Genomic DNA, 20,439 nt, shown 5'->3' on the forward strand with positions numbered 1-20,439 from the left:
TGAAATCAAAACATAAAAATAAATAAATCTTTTATTAATGCTTAGACATCCTGAAGTGATAGTCCTGGTTTTTCAGCTTTCACTTAGAATCCTAGTGTCTAAAAACACTACTTTGTTAGCCATCAGCTGACGTACAATATATTTCACTCCATTTAATATTTTGTGAAAGCATTTCAAGTAAACATCAGAAAAGGTGATCAAAGCAAAACAGTGTCTTTATATATAGAACCACACAAAAACACACAATACAATTGTAGGTAGTGTTCTGTTTTTTTCTTTTTCTTTTCGTTCGCCTTCATGGAAGGTTAGACGTCTACTAAGAGAGGGAGTGAGCAAGACCAAAAACAGCCGGTTTTGAAGCTAGTGCCCCAGTCTCATATTTCCAACTTTAAAAAAAAAAAGAAAATTGAAAACAAAAATACAATGAAGTGAGAGATCAGTAGCATTACCTAAGCATTCTGCACAACACATTTGCCCTATACAGTATATGGGGAAACCCTCTAAATGACATTATTGAATAAAATGTTGTAAGTGAGAGCTGTATTTGGGTCATTTGTATCAGATAACAGTAGCTACATGCACACATACGAACAAACTCTTTTAGACTACCTGAAAATTAGCAGAAATGACATAACATTCAAAAATGATAGATAATTTTAATAACACCTTAAGGGTGCTAGACTTTCAAGTGTAAAATACAGTACCTTTTCCTGTGTGAATTCTAATGCCTTCACAAACATTACGTGAATGAAATGTTACCATAAACCAGTGATGTACAGCATATTACCATAAGACTCGATATATTTGTGCGTATAGAGTATGAATGATGATTTCTGTTGCACTCTTAGTCATTCACATACTTCCTCCAGTCCTGGCCTATTATAAAGTGCACATACAAGACCAACTCACTGCAGTATTAACTGTACGTAGTAATTTTTCATAAGACGACAGCCACCAGACAGTTAAAACCCTCTTAAACCAGGACTGGAGAACAGGGCAATGTTGTCATAGAGCCATTAATGGTTAACATTTTACAAAATGGTGAAATATTCTTGTACCACAAGTGAAGAGCTGTACTTTTAATGTGTTGTATGCTGTTTTAAATTAAGGTTGAGGTAAGTTGGTAATAGACATTGTACAGTTCAGTATTTGATTGTAATATCAAACAGATGTTGTGTTGTTGTTCAGGTATAACAGTATTGGTCCAGTGTGTCACCAAGGCATCAGGAGAGCCAACGATCACTTCTGCAGAAAACATTATATTAAGGATATGACAACAGAATGTTTATTACCTTTTTAACATTTAAAGGGAAAGTCCACCAAAAAAAAAAAAAAATTCCTTATGACTTCCTTTTTGTCTGCAGAACACAAAAGAAGATATTTTAAAGAATGTTGGAATACAAAAAAATAGTACTGGGTGGGACAGGAAACTGTTATCAACAGTCTTCAAAATTTCTTCTTTTGTGTTCTGAAGTAGAAAGGCATACAAGATCGGAGTGTGAGTAAACGATGACAGAATTTTAATTTTTGGGTGAACTATCCATACATATTTCAAGTTATGCATCTTACCTGTTTATCCCTCTGGAGGAGGGGCATGAGAAGAGTGACACTTGTTTTTCTGTGAGAGAAACAGGTTCATTAATTATCATTTGCATTTTAATATATATAATTTTAATTTGCATTATTTCACTACTGCACTCATTAAGCCATGAACTCAAAGCTGTTATTAACTTTATGGTGTAAACGGTAGTGAAGCGCTCGGTCTGAAAGCCATGGGTGTTTCAGGGATTGGGATGCACTCATTCTCCAACTGCACAAAAAAAAAAAAAAAGGAGACTTGCATTAAACACAAACACCCAGGTAACTTTTCAGAATTACAAATAGAGGATTTGTCAGACTTCTGAGGACACACAAACCTTTTGCTCTTCACAAGCAGGCGTGAGATGAAGTCTTTGGCCTCCTCAGAGATGTCGGCAAACTCTGCTTCTTCAAAACCCCACTGACATGCCAGGATGTTATTTAGTGTCTCATTATCATCCTCACCCAGGAACGGAGACAAGCCACTGAGCCTACACACGCAAACACAAGTACGTTTTACAAATCTCTCTCCTTTTGGTATTATATGATTGTTCATTGATGTCTATGGACTCACAGCATGTAAGTGATGACACCTAAACTCCACATATCAGTTGGGAATGAGACAAATTCATAGTTGATGACTTCAGGAGCCAGGAACTCAGGTGTGCCAAAGTTCACCCTCAACTTTTCCCTGGGTTTATATCTGAAAGGAAGATGAAGAACAAATTGGCGTGATAAAAGCAGTAGATCCATGACACAGTGTAAACACGCAGACAGAGAAACAAGTACTAACCTTCTTGCAAGTCCAAAGTCAATTATCTTCACCTTGTTTGTTTCTCGACTGACACAGAGAATGTTTTCAGGCTGTTGACAGAGTAAACACAGGCATTTCAAACTTTTTGTTCTTTTTTATGCAGCTGTTAAAATGCATTTTATTAACAAGAATGTGTTTGGTACCTTTAGGTCAAGGTGTAATATGTACATCTTGTGCATATACTGAAGCCCTTCACTGATCTGTCTGATGAACAGCACTGTGTCCAACTCGGTCAGCTTGTAGTTCTCATCTATGATCCGGTCAAACAGCTCTCCACCATCAACACTAGGGGGTACACACGGTACACAAAAATACACAAAGCATGAATGAGATTCAGTTAGTGAGAGAGGATGTCTGTGTGTGAAACTTCGATGTGTTTGCGGATGTAACTCACTACTCCATCACTAGAATGATTTCATGTCGAGATTCAAAGGCGGTGTAGAGCTGGATCAGATTGGCATGATTCAACTGGTTCATCACTTCAATCTCACACTTTACTACCTCCTGACAACACAGATTTGTATGAAAATCACAATACATTTATAATGGTCTTAAAGCAGTGGTTCGAGGACCAGTGTTGATATTAACTAAAAAATGAACTAAACTAAATTAAAACTATGAGAAAATGTTAATAAAAGTAAAGCTGAAATAAAATACAATATAGATGTAAAATAAAAAAAAAAAATAGAAAATAAGGAAATAACTAAAACTGAAATATTTAAAAAAAAAATGACTAAACGACTAAAACGTAAACTAAAATTAAAACTGAAAATACAAAAATAAAAAATAATTCAAAATATTAATCAATACTATAATAGTATATATCACTGTTGTGGGACACCAAGTGGTCCATAAGTTAATTGGTTGATTAAAAAAAACAAAAAAAGTAATGATGTCTTAAAATGGACACAGGCATTTACCTTCTCTTTCTGACTCCTGGCTTTGATGATCTTGGCTGCTAATACAAGGCCAGAAGATTTCTCAACACATTTGTACACCATGCCAAAGCGTCCTCTATTAAAATCAAAACAAGACAATAAAAAACACTTTAAATTTCCACATTCTTTTTAATACCGCAAATGAAATTTACTGTATAATCTCCTCCTGTCTCTAGGTATTTACTTTCACTAAGGGCTAAAAATATTCAGCATGTCTTAATCTCTCAACGTCTCCCCCCCCCCACACACACCTGTCTGTCACTTTCATGCCCTTTCACTACTTTAAAAATTCCTTTGATGTAAACAAAATCTAATATAATATGATGCAACATAAATACTAACTCACCCTCCAAGTACTTCCTCTTTATTGATAGTGTAGTAACTTGTAATCTGGTGGGTTTTGGTTGTCACTAGACGGTGCTCAAATGGTGCAGGTGGAGGAGGGGAAGAATCTGTAGAAAAGATTGGGAAATGTAACTACAAAAAGGGAAATATATTTACAGTTATTCTTAGACTTTACAACTATTTTCTTACCAATGACATATTCATCAATTACTGGCTCTGCATTTTTCTTCTCCTCTTCTGTCCCCTCCTCTGGTCTCTCTGGTCCCGCCTCTGCAGCGTCAAGTCCAGCTTCCTCTTCCTCCTTCAATTCTTTATCCTCCTCCTCCGGCGCCTCCTCCACTCGGCTTTTTTTAAGTTCATCTGTCAGATTCTCATCAGTAACATGCCTCTTAGTGCTGTAAGTTATTTCCAGATTCTCCTCACAGCTACATAAATTAAAAGAGATGTATAAAATATAAAATATCTCTCATCTTAGTATCATATTATATTTTAAAATATAATTCATTATATTAATTTAAATTAAAATGTAATATGTATATTGTGGTATATATATATATATTTTTTAAATTCTATTCTATTCTAAGTGTGTATTCTAAGTTCTATTTATCAAAGTGTGTGAAAAAATGTATTAGTTTCTACAACAATATTACGCAAAACTGTTTCAACATTAGATTCTTGAAATCAGCGTATTAGGATGATTTCTGAAAATGTAGCTTTGCCATCATAGGAATAAATGACATTTTAAAATATATTCAAACAGAAAAAATTCAGTTGTAATAATAGTACACAATATTACTGTTTTTACTGTATTTTGATCAAATAAATGCAGCCTTTGTGAGAATAAGATACTTATTTCAAAAATAAAAAAATTTAATCGGAGCATATTTACAATTTTATTTTAACCAAAGTTAAACCAAAGTAATTTGCTAAACAAAATATCCAGGACATACCTTTCTGGTGTGACTGTAATGCTTTCATCTGTCTGGCCAGATGAGTTCAGAGCAGCTAGCTGGCTTTCTTCAGATAACCATAAAGCCTCTTCTTGTTTTGACCTTTCATCTTCCTCCTTTTTATCCTCCTCTTTTATCTGTAATAATTCAGCAACAATTTCTTGCTCTCTTGCCTCTTCTTCCACTCCATCCTGTTGTTTGTCATCTTTTATTTTCCTGTATTTCTCTCCTTCTTGCTCTTCTTCAATAAGATCCAGATGTGCAGCTGCGCTGACTGCGGTCTCTGCCGTGCATTGAGAAAGCTGATTGTTCTGTTGGTTGAGCTTCTGCACTTCAAAACCAGCCTGGACTAAGACTTGAAAAGGAGGGGAAAAGAAATTAGTAAAAAGAACAAAGAATCTTAAACATTTCTTCTTTGTTTCATGTCAAACGTGTCTTTGTTTTAAATCTGACAAAATGCTAAAAATTTCAGTTTATTTACAGATTACAATTAGATTTTCAATGTGATCTCTGGCTCTTAAACTCACCTGATGCATCCAGTGGTTTCTTTTTCTTCTGGGTTTTTAAACCTTTTTGGTACACTTTAGATTTCTCCTTCCCATCCTTTTCTCTAAACTAGAGAGAGAGAAAGAATGAAGAGAAGAGGAAATTTATTCGAAAATATGATCAAAGGACAAAGGCATCTATGAAAAGTATAAGCATATGGTCACAAGTGAAGTGTAATAATAATACAGAGTCTAACCAGTGTAAAAAACAAGATTGTCATTTATTAACACTCCTTTAAATAAAAACACCTGCTTTCTGTGACACATACATGCATTCAAATGCTCTGAGCTGCTAACGCGCAATGAATCCGATATTTCTGATCACACACAATCATCTGCTGAATGCACAGTTGTGTCCTTGACCTGCTACTGAGAACCACTCATCATGTCATCGGTCAATCGGTTTTATAAATGGCTCAGGACAATGAACCTGGCAACCCCTGTTTTAGAAAAGCCCCTGGTGGAAATGCAGCACAGCTAGACAAAAAAAAAATGATAATTTGTAAAATAAAGAAAGAAAAAAGAACATTTAATGCACCTTATATATGCATCCAACTTTTTTGTTTTCAATATTTATGCAAAAATAAAGAACAAACTTCACACAACATAAAAAGCAAATGTGAACAATTCACGGGTAAGACAAACAAAAAAGAAAGTAGCAAACATGCAAATATTCCCTCTCTTGTACATAAGTCCACATTTGTGCAAAATAACCTCTTTTTAATGCATTCCTTAGGTCAGCTGCTTCACAGATTTTACCAACTAATGCTAATTTTGCACATAATTGTTTGTATACTGAAAAAATGTGTTTTGGCTCATTCATTCACTGTAGTTTGTAAATGTTTTCATCTGTACTTGAAATATGTATCCAAATGAGTCATTTCAAACACTAAACTCACCCTGCTGCTGGATTTTGAGTGTGTGTTTTTCAAGAGATCGGCCAATCTTGAGTGTTTCAACACTTCAGCAACAAAACTGACAACCTGCTGAATGCCGCTGACCAGTCGCTCCAAAGCATCAAGTCGCTGATCCTGTAGTTCCTCCTTCTCTCGAACAGTTTCTATAACAGCACGCATATCGCACAACATCTGCTCCATGCCTCGTCCACCTGCAGCTGTGCCTTGATCTTGACTGATGGTGTCCAGTCTTTTCAGAGACGCTTCCTGCAGGGCAAGGAGTTTGTCCATCTTATCACTCAGATCATTAACTTGTTCTTCAATATGGACGAGAGCAGAAGACGAGGAGGATTTTGATGATGGCTGATCAGAAATCGATGAAGATGGATGTTTGTTTGAGGTAGAAAGCGAAGCTCTTCTTGCTGTGGCTCTTCCACCGTTCGATCGTTTCGGAGCATGAAGTGGTTTGGGGTCATAAACCCGAGCAAGAGACTTCACAAGATTAGAGCTCATGATGACACTTTAAAGCAAGTTAAAATAAAAAGAAGTTTAGCTTATTTTCTTCACGTCCTCTTGGAAAATTCTTCCCAACCTACAGTTCATTTGTTCCCCTTCTCATCTCTCTGTCTGGTGTCTTCAGCTTCAAAATAGATGCTTTTTATAGGGGTCAGCACGCTTCTTCTTATTGGCCGGTGTGTGAGTGGTCAATGTAATGTCGCTGTTATCTTCTGGAGGAGGGGCTGTGGTGTGCGATTAGAGTGTGAATCCTAGAGCCAGGTGTGAAGGCATTGAAACCAGAGTGGGTGCGAGAAAAAGAGCCTGATGGACTTAAAGAGTGATATATCGACAGCACTGACAGATCTTTTAAATGTAAAGACTGTTAAACCAGTAGGTTTCTCCTAAACGACTGGCAATCAACACCCCAGATGAAGGGACTATGTTCATATGTTACTGAATTGAACTCTGATCCCTTTGTTCCAGAACGCAATGAGCCATGTGCAAATGTGTGATTGAACAAGAGCAGGTGCGCACAGCTGAGTCTATTGAAAAACTGTGACAGAATAGCTGTTGGGACACTGAAATGGCTCAGACTTCTATTTTCAACATGGTTCCACTGTCTTGTTGTTCTACGAAGCTCTACGAGCTGATTTTGACAGGGTAAAAAGTGTCAAAAGTAAGTCAATGGTAGTGCTGTTTTACACTACCATTGAGAAATCTGAACCAAAGTATGTTATAGACTTTTCATTAAGACCCTAAAGAATCATTTCAACTTGTGGAAAATGGGCATCCGATGACCCCTTTAATCAATTTAATGTGTTATTTTAATAAAAAGAAAACATGTTGACAGAAACAAACATGTTTGCTGTGATGTTTGTTCCCACAGTTATGAGAAAATACATAATATAATATCAAGTAATGTTCAAATTGTGATTTACAAAAATCTAAAAAGTCCTAGAAATTATTACATTTAAAACAGTCAACAATTTCTGACTATTTATTCCAGTTATTTATTATTTGTTCTAGAATAAATAAATAATTTAATATTTCTTCTAAATTTAAGTTATATTCAGCTCAAAATATTTCATCGACTAAAATTACTCCTTTTAAATTTAATATTTATAAAATGCTTTTTTTTGCATCAACAACTGGAAAAGTTTTTTTAAAAAACTGGGAAAATCCTGAATAAAATCATGGAAATTTCTACAATCAATACATATTTGGTAACACTTTACAATAAGGTTCCATTTGTTGTATAATGCATTAATTAACATGAACATTATTAATCTTAGTTAATGTTAATTATGTCAACATTTGCTAATTCATAATTAAGATAAAAAGTTAATATTATCTGTTAATATTATTTAATGGACCTGAGCTAACAATGAACGGTTGTACTTTTGTTAACTAATGTTAACAAAGATCAATAAATTCCGTATGTATTGCTCATTATGCTCCGCTTCGCGTCGTGACCGCATCACCACCTCGGGTGTGCATTATTTCTCTAATAATCCAACGGCCCGTCGTCAATTATTCCGTTTATACTACGGTTGCCACACCTCAAGACATCGATCAGATGATATATTTCAAGGCATTCGTCCGGTATTTCTACTTAAATCGCTATTGTGAGTAGGATTATTTCTTCCGCATTTCATCCAACGCCTCCGTTGCTAATTCCAAAACGTCATTTTAAACCTAGTAACGGAGGCTTGAGCCGCTGATAGAATATTAATGCAGTTAATACAGTTAATAAATTATGAGAACGAGAGAGAGAGAGAGAGAGAGAGAGAGATTACCTCTGTGCGTCTGTCAATAGTGTTGTAATGTCTCTAGTTATAGTGAAACTTAGTTCCTTTTGTTCACGAACAGCGCCATTGTTGTTACCTCGCTTGTGAGAAGTCATGTAGTTTTTAAATTGTTTACTGATAAAATCGTCAGAGTAGCGCTAACAACATTAGCGCAATGTATGCTAGTGTGTGTGTGTGCAAACTGTAACTGTTGTGTGTGTGCGGTCTGTGAGGGAGAGAGAGCGGGAGAGATAGAGTATGTGCTTTCCGTACATAATAAAGCGTAATTTTGTGGCAAAAACATGGACATGATCTGTCGTTTTTATCATATTGTTTACTATATTTATTTATTTGGCCAGTGTCGTTGTGGGTCTTGGTTATTTTGCTGTTGTAAGACCTTTGAAATAACAGAAATCATTTGGCGAAGTGATATGGTCATGTAATGCGGTCAAGAGCTGCCTGGAACTATGTTCGCCGTGTGTTTCCCTGAAGATAATTGCACACCTTAGAACGTTCGTCAGCCAATCAGATTCAAGCATTCAACGGCCCCTTAGTATAATGTTAGTTAATGCATTTGCTAATGGGACCTTATTGAAAAGTGTTACCAAATATTTCTATAGTTATGCTCAGCTTAAAATACTTAATTGGATATAAATTATTATTCACAAATGTAATATCTAAACAAATGTTTTTTAAATCCTTGAGAATCAAAAACCATAGTAACTAAAAAATATATATATAAAGAGTGAGTAGAAATCATTTTCTGTGGCAGTTGACAGTGTGTTACAGATGCTGTCAATAGAGCTTAACTTAATATTTAACGAGGAATTTTCCTTTAAAATCATTCCAGCACCCCTCTAGCTCACATAACACATGCAAGATCTTCTCCACACTAATCTTTCAGTCTGTCAGCGATGACCTGTCCTATAGTTGCCAACCTTTTCACAACACCTTCCTATTCGCCATATACAGGAATCTGACGTCCACCCATTCTTTTAGTCACATTGACACCCATAAGGAATATGAATTTAATAAAGGATAAGCTAAAATCTTAGATTCACACAAGTAAAGAGAATGACAGTAAGCTATAAGACAATCCACAGACAGGTGCTACAGTATACTTTTACCATAAACAGATAGATATAGTCCTGCTAAATGCCCTTTTCACACGCTACACTGTAACCCAATAGCTTGTAAATATTAACAAAACAGCTAGGCAGAGAGACTGATAACATAGCTAAGCATTCAATAATCTTATTTTAGCCTGGATCGTTGTGTGCCACACTGTATGTGATAGGCCACCCCATTAAAAGCACACAGTTGATTGCTTAAAGAAGTAATGGTTTGTTTTCTGATTGGCTGATGTATTAATAGCAAGCCGCTGAACATTCAGTAATCTCGAGAGGATTGGTGGCGCCTTTGGTATGGGAACTTGATAATGTGAAGTGAGCTCCACCGTTCTGACAACAAGAGCTTTTAAAAAGGGACTGAGTGCTCACATTCCTTTGTGTGATGGAGAGAGTTTGCGTATGTACATACCAGACTGTGTGTATTTGTGATTTAATTACAGGTTACAAAGCCTCACATGGAGATGGAATGAAGTGTCATTTATGAAGAAATTATTATATTGGAATGTGTTTTGCAATAGAAATGCATTTTGTTGCATAAAGCGCATTGGTTCAATCAGAGGGACTGTCACTCACCCATGACTTTTATCCAATGGAAAGATTTGGCATAAATCTACACGATCAAATGAGCATATTAGAATGATTTCCGAAGGATCATGTGACACTGAAGACTGGTAATGGCTGCTGCTAATGTATATTCATACAGAAAACAGTTCCTTTTGAACTGCAGTATTTCCTGTTTTTACTGTATTTTTGCAAATATATTCAGACTTGCTGATATTTCTTATATTAATGGGCGGTACGGCACTCATGTTTCCTTAATGTCTTGGAAAGAGGCTGATAAACAAATAGAAATTTAACGAGAGGGAATAGAAGGTAATGGCATCGCATGTGTTACATAATGGGGTAACATGATATGACGGGCCTGAAGAGATGATCACAGATGGGCAAAGAGCTAGGGATTATATAGCGTGTAGAATATGTGTAGAATGACAAACAGGACTCACACAGAGACATAATTCGTTCTTTAGCAGCTGCAGACTGATTGTATAAACTGTCTGGCAGTCATAGCAGATGTCACATAACTTCAGTGCTGCAACAAAGGTGTTAAACATCAGAGAAATACACGAACGGATCTTAAAAACACATTATCATATGATATGATAATCACAGGTTTCACCATGATTTTAGGTTTGGTAAAATAGGTTTAGAGCCTCATAACCATTGTATAGATATTTTTTAACCGGGCATCATACACTAAGCAATTAAGGACAAAACTTCCTTGTTTCTAATATTAAACGTGATATTCTGTAACTGAATGGAATCATTATGTGAAATGTATCAACTCCAGTCCATCCAGACTGTAAATCGGGGCAAAAATTTGGCCAAAAGTCATGTAGTGTATTCCAAACATAAATGTTGGTAGCCAAAGAGTTGACGGTACCCTAGTAAAAAAGTAATATAGTTAAAATGTATTTATTTTTATACTAAGTATACTTCAAATCTTTGAATAATATCAGTCTTTATATTTAAATTGTGCCTAAAGCAGGGGTGTCAAACTTTATTCCTAGAGGGCCACAGCCCTGCAGAGTTCAGTTCCAACCCTAATTAAACACACCTGATCCAGCTAAACAGGTCCTTCTGGCTAATTTGAAAACTGCATGGTATGTGTGTTGACACCCCTGACCTAAAGTATACGTGCAATAGTTCCACTTTAGCACAATCAAATATACTTCAGTATATCTTTAGTTGGACCTCAGCACTACTTCCGCACAATTAAAGTGCATTAAACACAACATTATTTGACTTTAAGTATATCAGATTATTATTCCAAAAGTACAATTGCAGAGTATTTTTATTAAGCACATAAATATGTAAATGTATTTGTAGTAAACTTAGCATGAAATAAATGTATTTCAAATGCATTTTAGTACATTTAGGGTAATCAATAGTAGAAAAAAAAATACTATGGAAGTCAATGGCCACTGTAACCTGATTAGTTACCAACATTCTTGAAATATCTGCTTCTGTGTTCAACAGAAGAAATAAACTCATACAGGTTTAGAACAACTCTAGGATAAACACTGTAAATGTTGTCAGAATTTTCATTTTTGCGTGAACTATCCCTTTAAACTGTGACAGTTAATGTGTTATACCACAAGGGGGCAGAGATTACATACAACTGTATACCAGAAATCTACTTTGTAGGAACCTCATAGAAACCTCAAGGATGCATATCAATATCAATTCATGCTTTAAAAACAACAATTCAACTAAATAACAACACAGTGTTTTTCTGACAACCCTGCCCCCAGAACAACCAGTCTGAAGGTGATGACAGCCCATAAAATCAGACTGCTGCTGAATACCTCTTTAACTATCTGAAGAGACCGAGTGTCAATCACCTCTTTAATGCCTCAAAACTAATCCCTTTATAAATGTGTTAGATGCGTCATGCTGGCACAAGCAAGTGGAAATGTCTGCACTGGCCAGAGAATGTGCATTTGCGTGTGTGATAGAGAACAAATGTACAGGTGCGACAGTAACCATACACCAACAATGCAATGCAGTACTAGAAACTGTAAGCAGAGAACTTTAAAACCATGTGGGTGTGCATATATGTGCACATGTATGTATCCACAAGAGTGCTGCATCTCAATGTCAATGTATGCATATATAGAAAGAGCATGCGCAGGAGGCCATTTCAGGGAGGGATGTAACAAAATGCCCCTCATCCCCTGATGGATTCCATCCTCTCTCCCCTCCTTCTCTTTCCCTTCAAACTTGCCATCCCAGGAAGGTCACTGAGTGGTTCCCCTCCCCCTGTTCTCTCAGTGTACGTGGGTGAGAGTGTTGGCACTGGCTGAGCGTGCGCACATGTTGACGTGAGGGAGTCCCAGGGAAACACTGATGAACTCACTTCAGGTGACGACAACAGAGGATCCAACAGACCCTCCTGACTCTATTTCATTACTAATTTCCATCATTTCTGTCATAAAATATGATTAAAATATTGAGAGTACACCGCATTTTTGTCTTATTTTCTAAATGTTTACTTTTATATTTAAATGCATTTTTTTTAACTACTTAAATATTAAGACATGTTTTTAGTGACCATATATTCACTTTATATTATATAATATTAACATTACCCAGCAAGTTAGTTGGCAATTGTTTCCTTATAAATTTAATTGAGGTTTATGTTTAAAAAGCAATGTGGTCAACTTAATTCAAAATATGGGGAGATATTATATACGTAATACAAAAAAATATTGATTAATAACCTTATTTTAAGCAATTGAACCATCACCAGTATTAACAGCAGATAGACAGCTAAATAAAATAAAGCTTGGTTTCATGTTATTTCAAAGTACAACTCCATTTAAAGTTTTATGCAATGAAAAACATGATAAAGGTGCAAAAACCTCGATTCAAAGACATTAAGACTGTACTGCACAATGCAACAAATTTAATATTATAACAAATCTTATTTATATTAATCCAAAAGGGTTACTTGGATTTGCTTCAACACAGTGATAATCTTCTTTTTTTTTCTGTCTCAATTATATTATATTGTTAGAGAGATCTAGCAATTGAGAGGTAGTAAACGCAGTTCTAGTGGAAATCCATAATTTAATACAATTGCCTACAGCTTATGACTTAGGTAGTATAGTAATAATATAGTACTAAAATCTATAAGTTAAAAAGATGTCAAAGCTGTCAAAAGAATGCAGTTCATGCTGCTGATCTAAATCATAGACGACACAACAGTCATTTTGCTAAATGCATGTATTCAAATTGCTTATATTCAGCATAAATCTGTTCATTTTAAAACAATTTATTCAATTAAAAAGTATGAGCATGGTTAAACTACAGCTAGCTGTAGAACAAGAGATATTTCATTAATTAAATGTATGAGATTAAAACAAATTGGACTTATTGATAAATATATAAACCTAGTTATTGTGCATTTAAACACATTTAGTTTATTAGTACTATTACAGTGACTTTTGCCCATTTCATCCATGATTGACAAGCATATGAAGTGTATTGCATGCAGTTTATTAGATTTTTAAATGACTGTTAAAACTGTGTAACCCAAATGAATGGAAATTTGTACATATGCAAATCAAATACACAAATCTTAAACTCGGGCCTAAAAGATGGCAGATGTCTCTCAATATGTATATGGTCACATGGTGACACCTGACACTTAACTAACAAGTCTGCAGTCTTTCAAAATGCAGAGCTGTCGATATGAACCTCCCTCCCTCCCTCTTCACCTCCTCAGACACCTCTAAATCAGACACGAAGACAAGAAGACTTGAGTTAAGCCAGAATTTTCACATTAGCACACGCTGTTCTAAACCAAGGGACAGATTATTTCAGGAGTAACACTATATTTTCTGAGCTTTTCCTAACACGTCAACGCTTTACTTCATTTTTTACGGCAAACATTAGATTCAAGTAAAATGGATGTTTTGTGGGTTGTGAGTGAAATCCTCTGAAAGACCAGATCAGAGTAGCAGAGATTTCCACATACTGTATAAAGTACACTTCTGAGTTCTATGACTTTTTTTTTTTACACATTAAAGGCACAAATCCCATGTTTATTTATGTTTATCTTAAAATATATAATTGCAAAATTAATTATCTATCTAGTTTTAAACATCAAATGTCTATAATGTTTACATTCCAAATGTAAATATTTATCTGTATCCTATATTGTGCATGTAATGTCTTGTAATTGCTTGATTGTCCTCCTCTTTAAGTTCCTAAAAGTTCACCCAAAAGTCATCATTTAGGCGTCCTCAAGTTGTTCGAAATCAATATGAGTTTCTTTCTTCTGTTAAACACAAAAGAAGATAATTCGAAGAATGTTGGTTACCAAACAGTAGCCATTGTCTTCTATTTTAATTTTTATCCATACTATCCAAGTCAATGCTTACATTCAACAGTTTGGTTACAGACATTCTTCAGAATATTTTTTTTTTGTGTGTTCAACATAAGAAAGAATCTCATATAGGTTTTGCACAACTTGAGGGTAAGTAGATGACAGATTTTTAATTTTTGTGTGAACTAGCGGTGGGCAATATTCCTGTAGACATGATTAACCAGTAGAAATTGGTCAACTGTATAGATTTTGGACTATCGTCTCTATCGCGGTTACACATTCACATGACGTTGCTGTGCTACGTGGTCACAAACACTTATCGTTTGCATGCCTTTTAAGCATTGCGGTTTAAAAACAAGTGACTTTAAGCTGTTGAAGCGCAATCAGCAGCGAAAGAGAACTCATTCCGCTATATACGCACGCTGTCTGAGAGACTGTTTCTGAGTGCTGTCAGAGAAGTGCGTGCATGCAAAGATGGTGTTATTTTGCCTCTTTATAGGCCTTGAACAGATAGCTTAAACACACACTTGTATGTGTCAAAATGCCCGTCTTTGCAAGCATCCTCGTAAACACAGCAATTTAGGCCTTAAGTGAAAGCAAACAGCTGAGAAAGAAAACACATGTAACAGTATATTGGATCTGGGCAGCTCTTAAAGTGACAGCAGTAATATTCCTGATGTCTGTCATTCATGTTAACCAAACAACAAAAGAGAGAAAAACTTTCACTAAAGCAAGACTAAATCACTTTTGTATGTTTAATAAGAAGAAATATATATTTACACAGTGAAGAATATGCAGTGTTTTTATACAATACATTTGATTACTTTATACAATGTATGTAGCATTTCTTATTTTTTTGTTCTTATGTGTTTTTGTTCTATTGCTTATAATTAGCTTCTTATTAAATCACTGACTGATTACTTGTCTTCAGTGAGCTTGATTTTTATGCTTGTTTATTATGTGAGTTTTTAATGATTTAAAGTTAATGATTGAACACAAATAGCCTACCATGGAAAAACTAATTGTATTGCATTAAACATAACATCGCATAACAAAGCATCGATTAAACTACAAAGCTGTCACAGAAGCATGTATAATTACAAACTAAATTTACTATGACTTATTTATTTCTAAAGTAACCTTCACGTAGGATAAAAGTATGGGGAAAAGTCGTTTCTGCTACAACTCCAGCTATCAGACGCACGCGCGCACGGCCAGTTTCAAACAGCCGCGAATCATAGCGCACTCAAACGCGTCTTATGTGAAAGCACATCGTGATTTCTACCGAGGGGAACGCTAGAGCCCTGCATTTCAGCACGATCGGGCCAATTTTCACATCATGTCTGTGAGGCATGTATTCGCTGACTTTCGGTTCATTTTTTAGAAGCGCTCCTGTTCAAGACGAGACGGCGCATCATTGTTTTATTTATTTTATAAAATTATTTTATATATTTTATAAAAAGTTTTGTTCATATTGTGACAAATAGACACAATAAGAGTAGACCCTTTACAGTTCCGAATTATGTATTACTCTTACCTTTATGAGCAAAAATTACGGCGTAAGTTGTTACCATTGAAAAAAATGCAATTGATTGCGCTGGTGCCTCCATGTCCTGCGCTTTAGCTTCCACTCTCCGCATAAACTATTGGATGCAGCGCACATTTATCTAGGTTTAACCTTTAAACATTGTTATATGCTTGAACTGTTTTAGTATATCTATAGATTTTATTTTAGGCAAGTCGTGATGATTTGAGAAGGCTAAATTGATCAAACATGGCTATGATCAGCCTGCCGGTCTGCCACTGGTCTCTTGGTCGTTACTTTAAGAAAGAAAAACCTTATTTAACGAACAAAAAAATGCTCCAAACGTTTTTCTAAAAACGAAACGAAATATAATCACTTTGCCATTACATACAAAACTGAACTATTTTAATAGCTGAAACAGTATAATCTGATTTGGGGGAAGGGGGAAAAAAGACGGGTCGGGTCGGGCTGGGCTAGGGCCTGATCTGTACTTACATGTCACTGCAGTATGACACTGCTTTTGTTTCTCTTCACTTGGACAGAATCTTGGCATTGCGAGCACACAATGTATGTTCTGAATATCTTATCATTGAATGTGAATGGCCTAAATTCTCCTATTAAGCCTACCCGGATATTAGAATATTTGCACCATAAATCGATTTCCTGTGCCCTGATACAAGAGACTCATTTAAAACAATGCGATGTGGCACGTTTTCAAAACAAGTATTACAAACTGGCAGCCATCTCTTGTGCTCCTAATAAAACTAAGGGGGTGCTTATCTTAGTGGATAGGAAGTTACATTTAACTATTGAACATACCGGGAATGATGATTAAGGTAGATTTGTTTTTATATGCTGTAAAATACATAATGACAGGTTAGCACTGGTCTCCATTTACTGCCTGAATGAGGCAGACAAATATTTCCAATATATTACTTCAGCAGATGGATTGTCCTTTAGTGATGGGTGGTGATTTTAATGCTGTTTTAAATCCTGCACTGGATAAATCTCACCCTGATACTACAGCTAACCCATCCTCTAAGTTATTGAATACATTTTTCACTGAACTTAATGTAATCGATCTTTGGAGAATTCAGAATACTACATCTAAGGACTTCACTTTTTTTCTAAAAAGGGTGGAACGTCTGATGGGAGGACCTTTCAAATTTTGTAACAACACACCCTTATGGCACAACTTATGTTGAAATTGGCCATTCGTCCAGCCCTCTTGGTCTACATTTGGGCAGAAACACATGCAGTGACTTTTTATGATAACCAGGAACTCTGCTCACTTCAAGAACTAAGAACTAAAATTTAGTTACCAGCATCAGCATATTTTGTCTTTTTTCATTTACGTTCTGCTCTCAAGGCCTATGGAGTTACCTGGGCATCCCCTGTTTCCTCGCATCCTATGTGGGATTGGATCGCACCACCCTCTGGTCGGCCATCTGTTTCTTTAATATAGTAAACTTAATGATCACACAGCGAAGTCTCTTTCTATTAAATCTATCTGGAATGGTGAATTAACAGATTTTGATTTATCGGTCGACTGGGAGAGGGTGTGGTCTAATCTAATCTTAACTTCTAAAAACTTGGCTCATCGTCTTATCCATTTCAAAGTCATCCATTGAGCATACATAACTCCTTACAAGAGGTTTAAAATGAAACTGCAATCGACCTATAACTGTCATATCTATAACACTGTATCAGCAGGTACTTTTCTCCACATGTTTTGGGAATGTTCAATTGTTGTCAATCTATGCACTCATGTAAATTCTGTTTTGTCCTTTTTACTACAAATTGAAATTGAAATTGTTGATGGTGTGTCTGTTGTTCTCCCCTCCCTGTTGTTTGTTTGAGTGGATGTTGTTTTGTTGATTTGAAAAAAAAAAAAAAAGAGTATGATGGGAAGTCAAGTAAATTATTACTCCCCTTTATTAATTTTTAAAAAGGCTGTAAAAAGTGCAAAGCAATCAGCAAGCAGGACTTTATAACGACCGATAATGAGTCACAGTTATAATTACCTCATGCACTATATAAGCAACACTAATATTTGTGGTTGAGACACATGTTGTTCTGAATGCCACTTGGGTGGGATGGCAGATCATTGAAATTACAATGGTGTCAAAACTAACACGAGAGAAGGAAGACAGTGAATCACAGTACACCTTCCCTCTTTTTACAGCCTATACGTTTCTATAAATTTGCTGTATTTCACTCTATATTAGCAGTGTAGTTTAGTCATTTCATTTTCAAAATATTGCGATTATAATTGTGACAATTTAGAAATCTATTAATTGATTTCTTAAGCATAGCTGCATACCAAAAATCATGGATCAAGTGTTCTTAGCAACTAGTCTTTCTGTGATTTTTGTTATGTGACTAGTTGTGTTAGGCCTATGTCATTACATCACTTGTTCTATGATAAGTCTAGTTTATTTACTTTTCATATCATGGAAAAAATAAAGACTTATAAACCACATTGAGTCAATATTAAGTACGTATTACGCACTTGGATTCTATATATCACGTTAAATCACCTGTGAATTCTAATCAGTATCATCAAAACTGTCTGCTTTGTGAAAAAAGTGCAAAGAAAACCCATTTCATATCAAAACTAAATTTACACCTCTATATATTTAAGAGGAGTTTTTGAAATGGACAAAATCCTCAATAGCATCATTATATTTAGCTTTTAAATCTTTCTTCTGTACATCAATAGCGATCTATGCATTGCAGGTGTTTTCAACCAAACTCTCAAATAAACCCCCCAGTCTAAAAAATTATTTTCTCTGTAAAACTTAATTAACTACATTAATTAATTTTTATTCATAAGGACATTATGCCATATTGCTACATGATATAATGCTTAACAGCTCATTGATTGGAAATTTAGTTAATTCAGTTTTACGTTTTAAGTTCTATATTTTCTTTAAAGACCTCGTAATTACCATCAGGAACCACTTTAGGGGCTTTATATCATACGTTTACAGCTAGGCTATTTGATTTAACTTTAACATGGATTATTCAAAACTAATGAAAATGGATAAAAAGTACTTTATGTACTATAACACTATATATTGCTTAGCATTCAAATCACGATTTCATGTAAACACAATCGAGTAGATTAGCACAAAATAAAATTTGGAAGAAAAATCTCAAATTTGAATAAATTAATAAACTGTACCTGAATGTCAATAGATGCACTTTCTGGTGAACTGTCTCTTTTCCTCTTGTACGTAAATAAATTCCAAAATCGTCTCCATAGGATTGAGGCAACCAAACACACACTTCCCACAATCCAAAGGTCCTTATCCTGCAAGAAGTTCTCCATGGCACCTACATTCACACCCAGCAAGCCTCCTCACAACTGCAGCCTTTTCTTTTTAACTTTCCTTAACTTTGTTTTAGCAGTCTGTCTACCTCTCTATCTCTTTCCTTTAATGCCGGTTCGGTTGTTGACATGAGCCGTGCAGGCGAGCTACAGATTACGAAAGGTGGGCAGTCACAGCAAAGGAGAGACGTGGGTAACGGGGAGAGAACGCTCCCCCTCTTCCATATAAGGAGCAAAACATCTGTCAGTCAGTGAGACAAGAGGTGGACAGGTGGAACTCTGGTTCCACAGCAAACGGAGGGCAGTTAGCAGAACTCGATGTATCCTTTAACGTTAGACACAGCACTTAAAGTGCTCACTCACACTCTCTCTCTCTCTCTCTCTCACACACACACACACACACACAATGGGGTGAATGGCACATGGTCTGTATAATCTGACACATCCAGCATACTCAGCATATCTAAGGTACACTGATACTCTAGAGCATTTTAAAGAGAAATGGCAACTTGTCATAGATTCTCCACATGTGTGACTACTATAATCAGACTAGAGATATGTGCACGTGCACGATGACATTCAAACACACAGTCACAGCTATTCAAAACACCAAGGCTGTGTAATCACACTCACAAAGCAATAAGAGATAAGTTGGGGGTCAAACTGTAACAGTAGCGATCAGATTTAAATAGACTGCAGTTCTTGAGTTACTTCTTTCTGACTTTGTTTTGCACCCTAGGTCACCTGGCACACAGTCACAATAAACAGTAATAAAAAACATACATTAATATAGAATAACAAGAAACACTGAATTTTAAAAAGTAATAACTTAATATTAATTATACATATATATATATATATATATATATATATATATTAGTGCTGTCAAACGATTAATCGCATACAAAATAATAGTTTTTGTTTGAATAATATATTTGTGTGTTCTGTGTATTTTATTATGTATATATAAATACACATACATACAATATATATTTTGAAAATATTTATATATATTTATTATTATTTATGAATATATATCTATATTCAATTTATATTAGAAATAAATATATTTAATATATAAACAGCATATTTTTCTGAAATATATACATGCATGCATGTGTATTTATATATAAATAATTAATATACACAGTACACATACATATATTATGTAAACATTTACTGTGGATGCGATTAATCGTTTGACAGCA

At 35.3% G+C, this 20,439-nt stretch overlaps 1 protein-coding gene across 3 annotated transcripts; it reads right to left on the bottom strand.

Moving 5' to 3' along the window:
• Positions 1-13: 13 nt before the first annotated feature.
• mylk4b (myosin light chain kinase family, member 4b) lies at positions 14-19,467 on the bottom strand. Of its 3 annotated transcripts, none has more exons than XM_058755835.1 (14): positions 19,085-19,467; positions 5,153-5,240; positions 4,626-4,980; positions 3,865-4,100; positions 3,677-3,782; positions 3,313-3,406; positions 2,787-2,896; positions 2,536-2,677; positions 2,372-2,442; positions 2,153-2,281; positions 1,917-2,069; positions 1,732-1,810; positions 1,570-1,618; positions 14-1,245 (listed from the first exon to the last, which is right to left on the bottom strand). In XM_058755835.1, exons 1-13 carry the CDS (start codon positions 19,229-19,231, stop codon positions 1,574-1,576), a joined length of 1,755 nt encoding a protein of 584 aa, XP_058611818.1. In that variant the 5' UTR covers positions 19,232-19,467; the 3' UTR covers positions 14-1,245; positions 1,570-1,573. The 3 variants fall into 3 exon arrangements, with proteins under 3 accessions (XP_058611818.1, XP_058611816.1, XP_058611817.1); XM_058755833.1 differs by lacking the exon at positions 19,085-19,467 and adding an exon at positions 6,070-7,075; XM_058755834.1 differs by lacking the exons at positions 14-1,245; positions 19,085-19,467 and adding exons at positions 1,252-1,468; positions 6,070-7,183.
• Between the last annotated feature and the right edge of the window lie 972 nt (positions 19,468-20,439).

Source organism: Onychostoma macrolepis, chromosome 20, assembly GCF_012432095.1.
Source record: "Onychostoma macrolepis isolate SWU-2019 chromosome 20, ASM1243209v1, whole genome shotgun sequence".
Classification (NCBI taxonomy): Eukaryota; Metazoa; Chordata; class Actinopteri; order Cypriniformes; family Cyprinidae; genus Onychostoma; species Onychostoma macrolepis.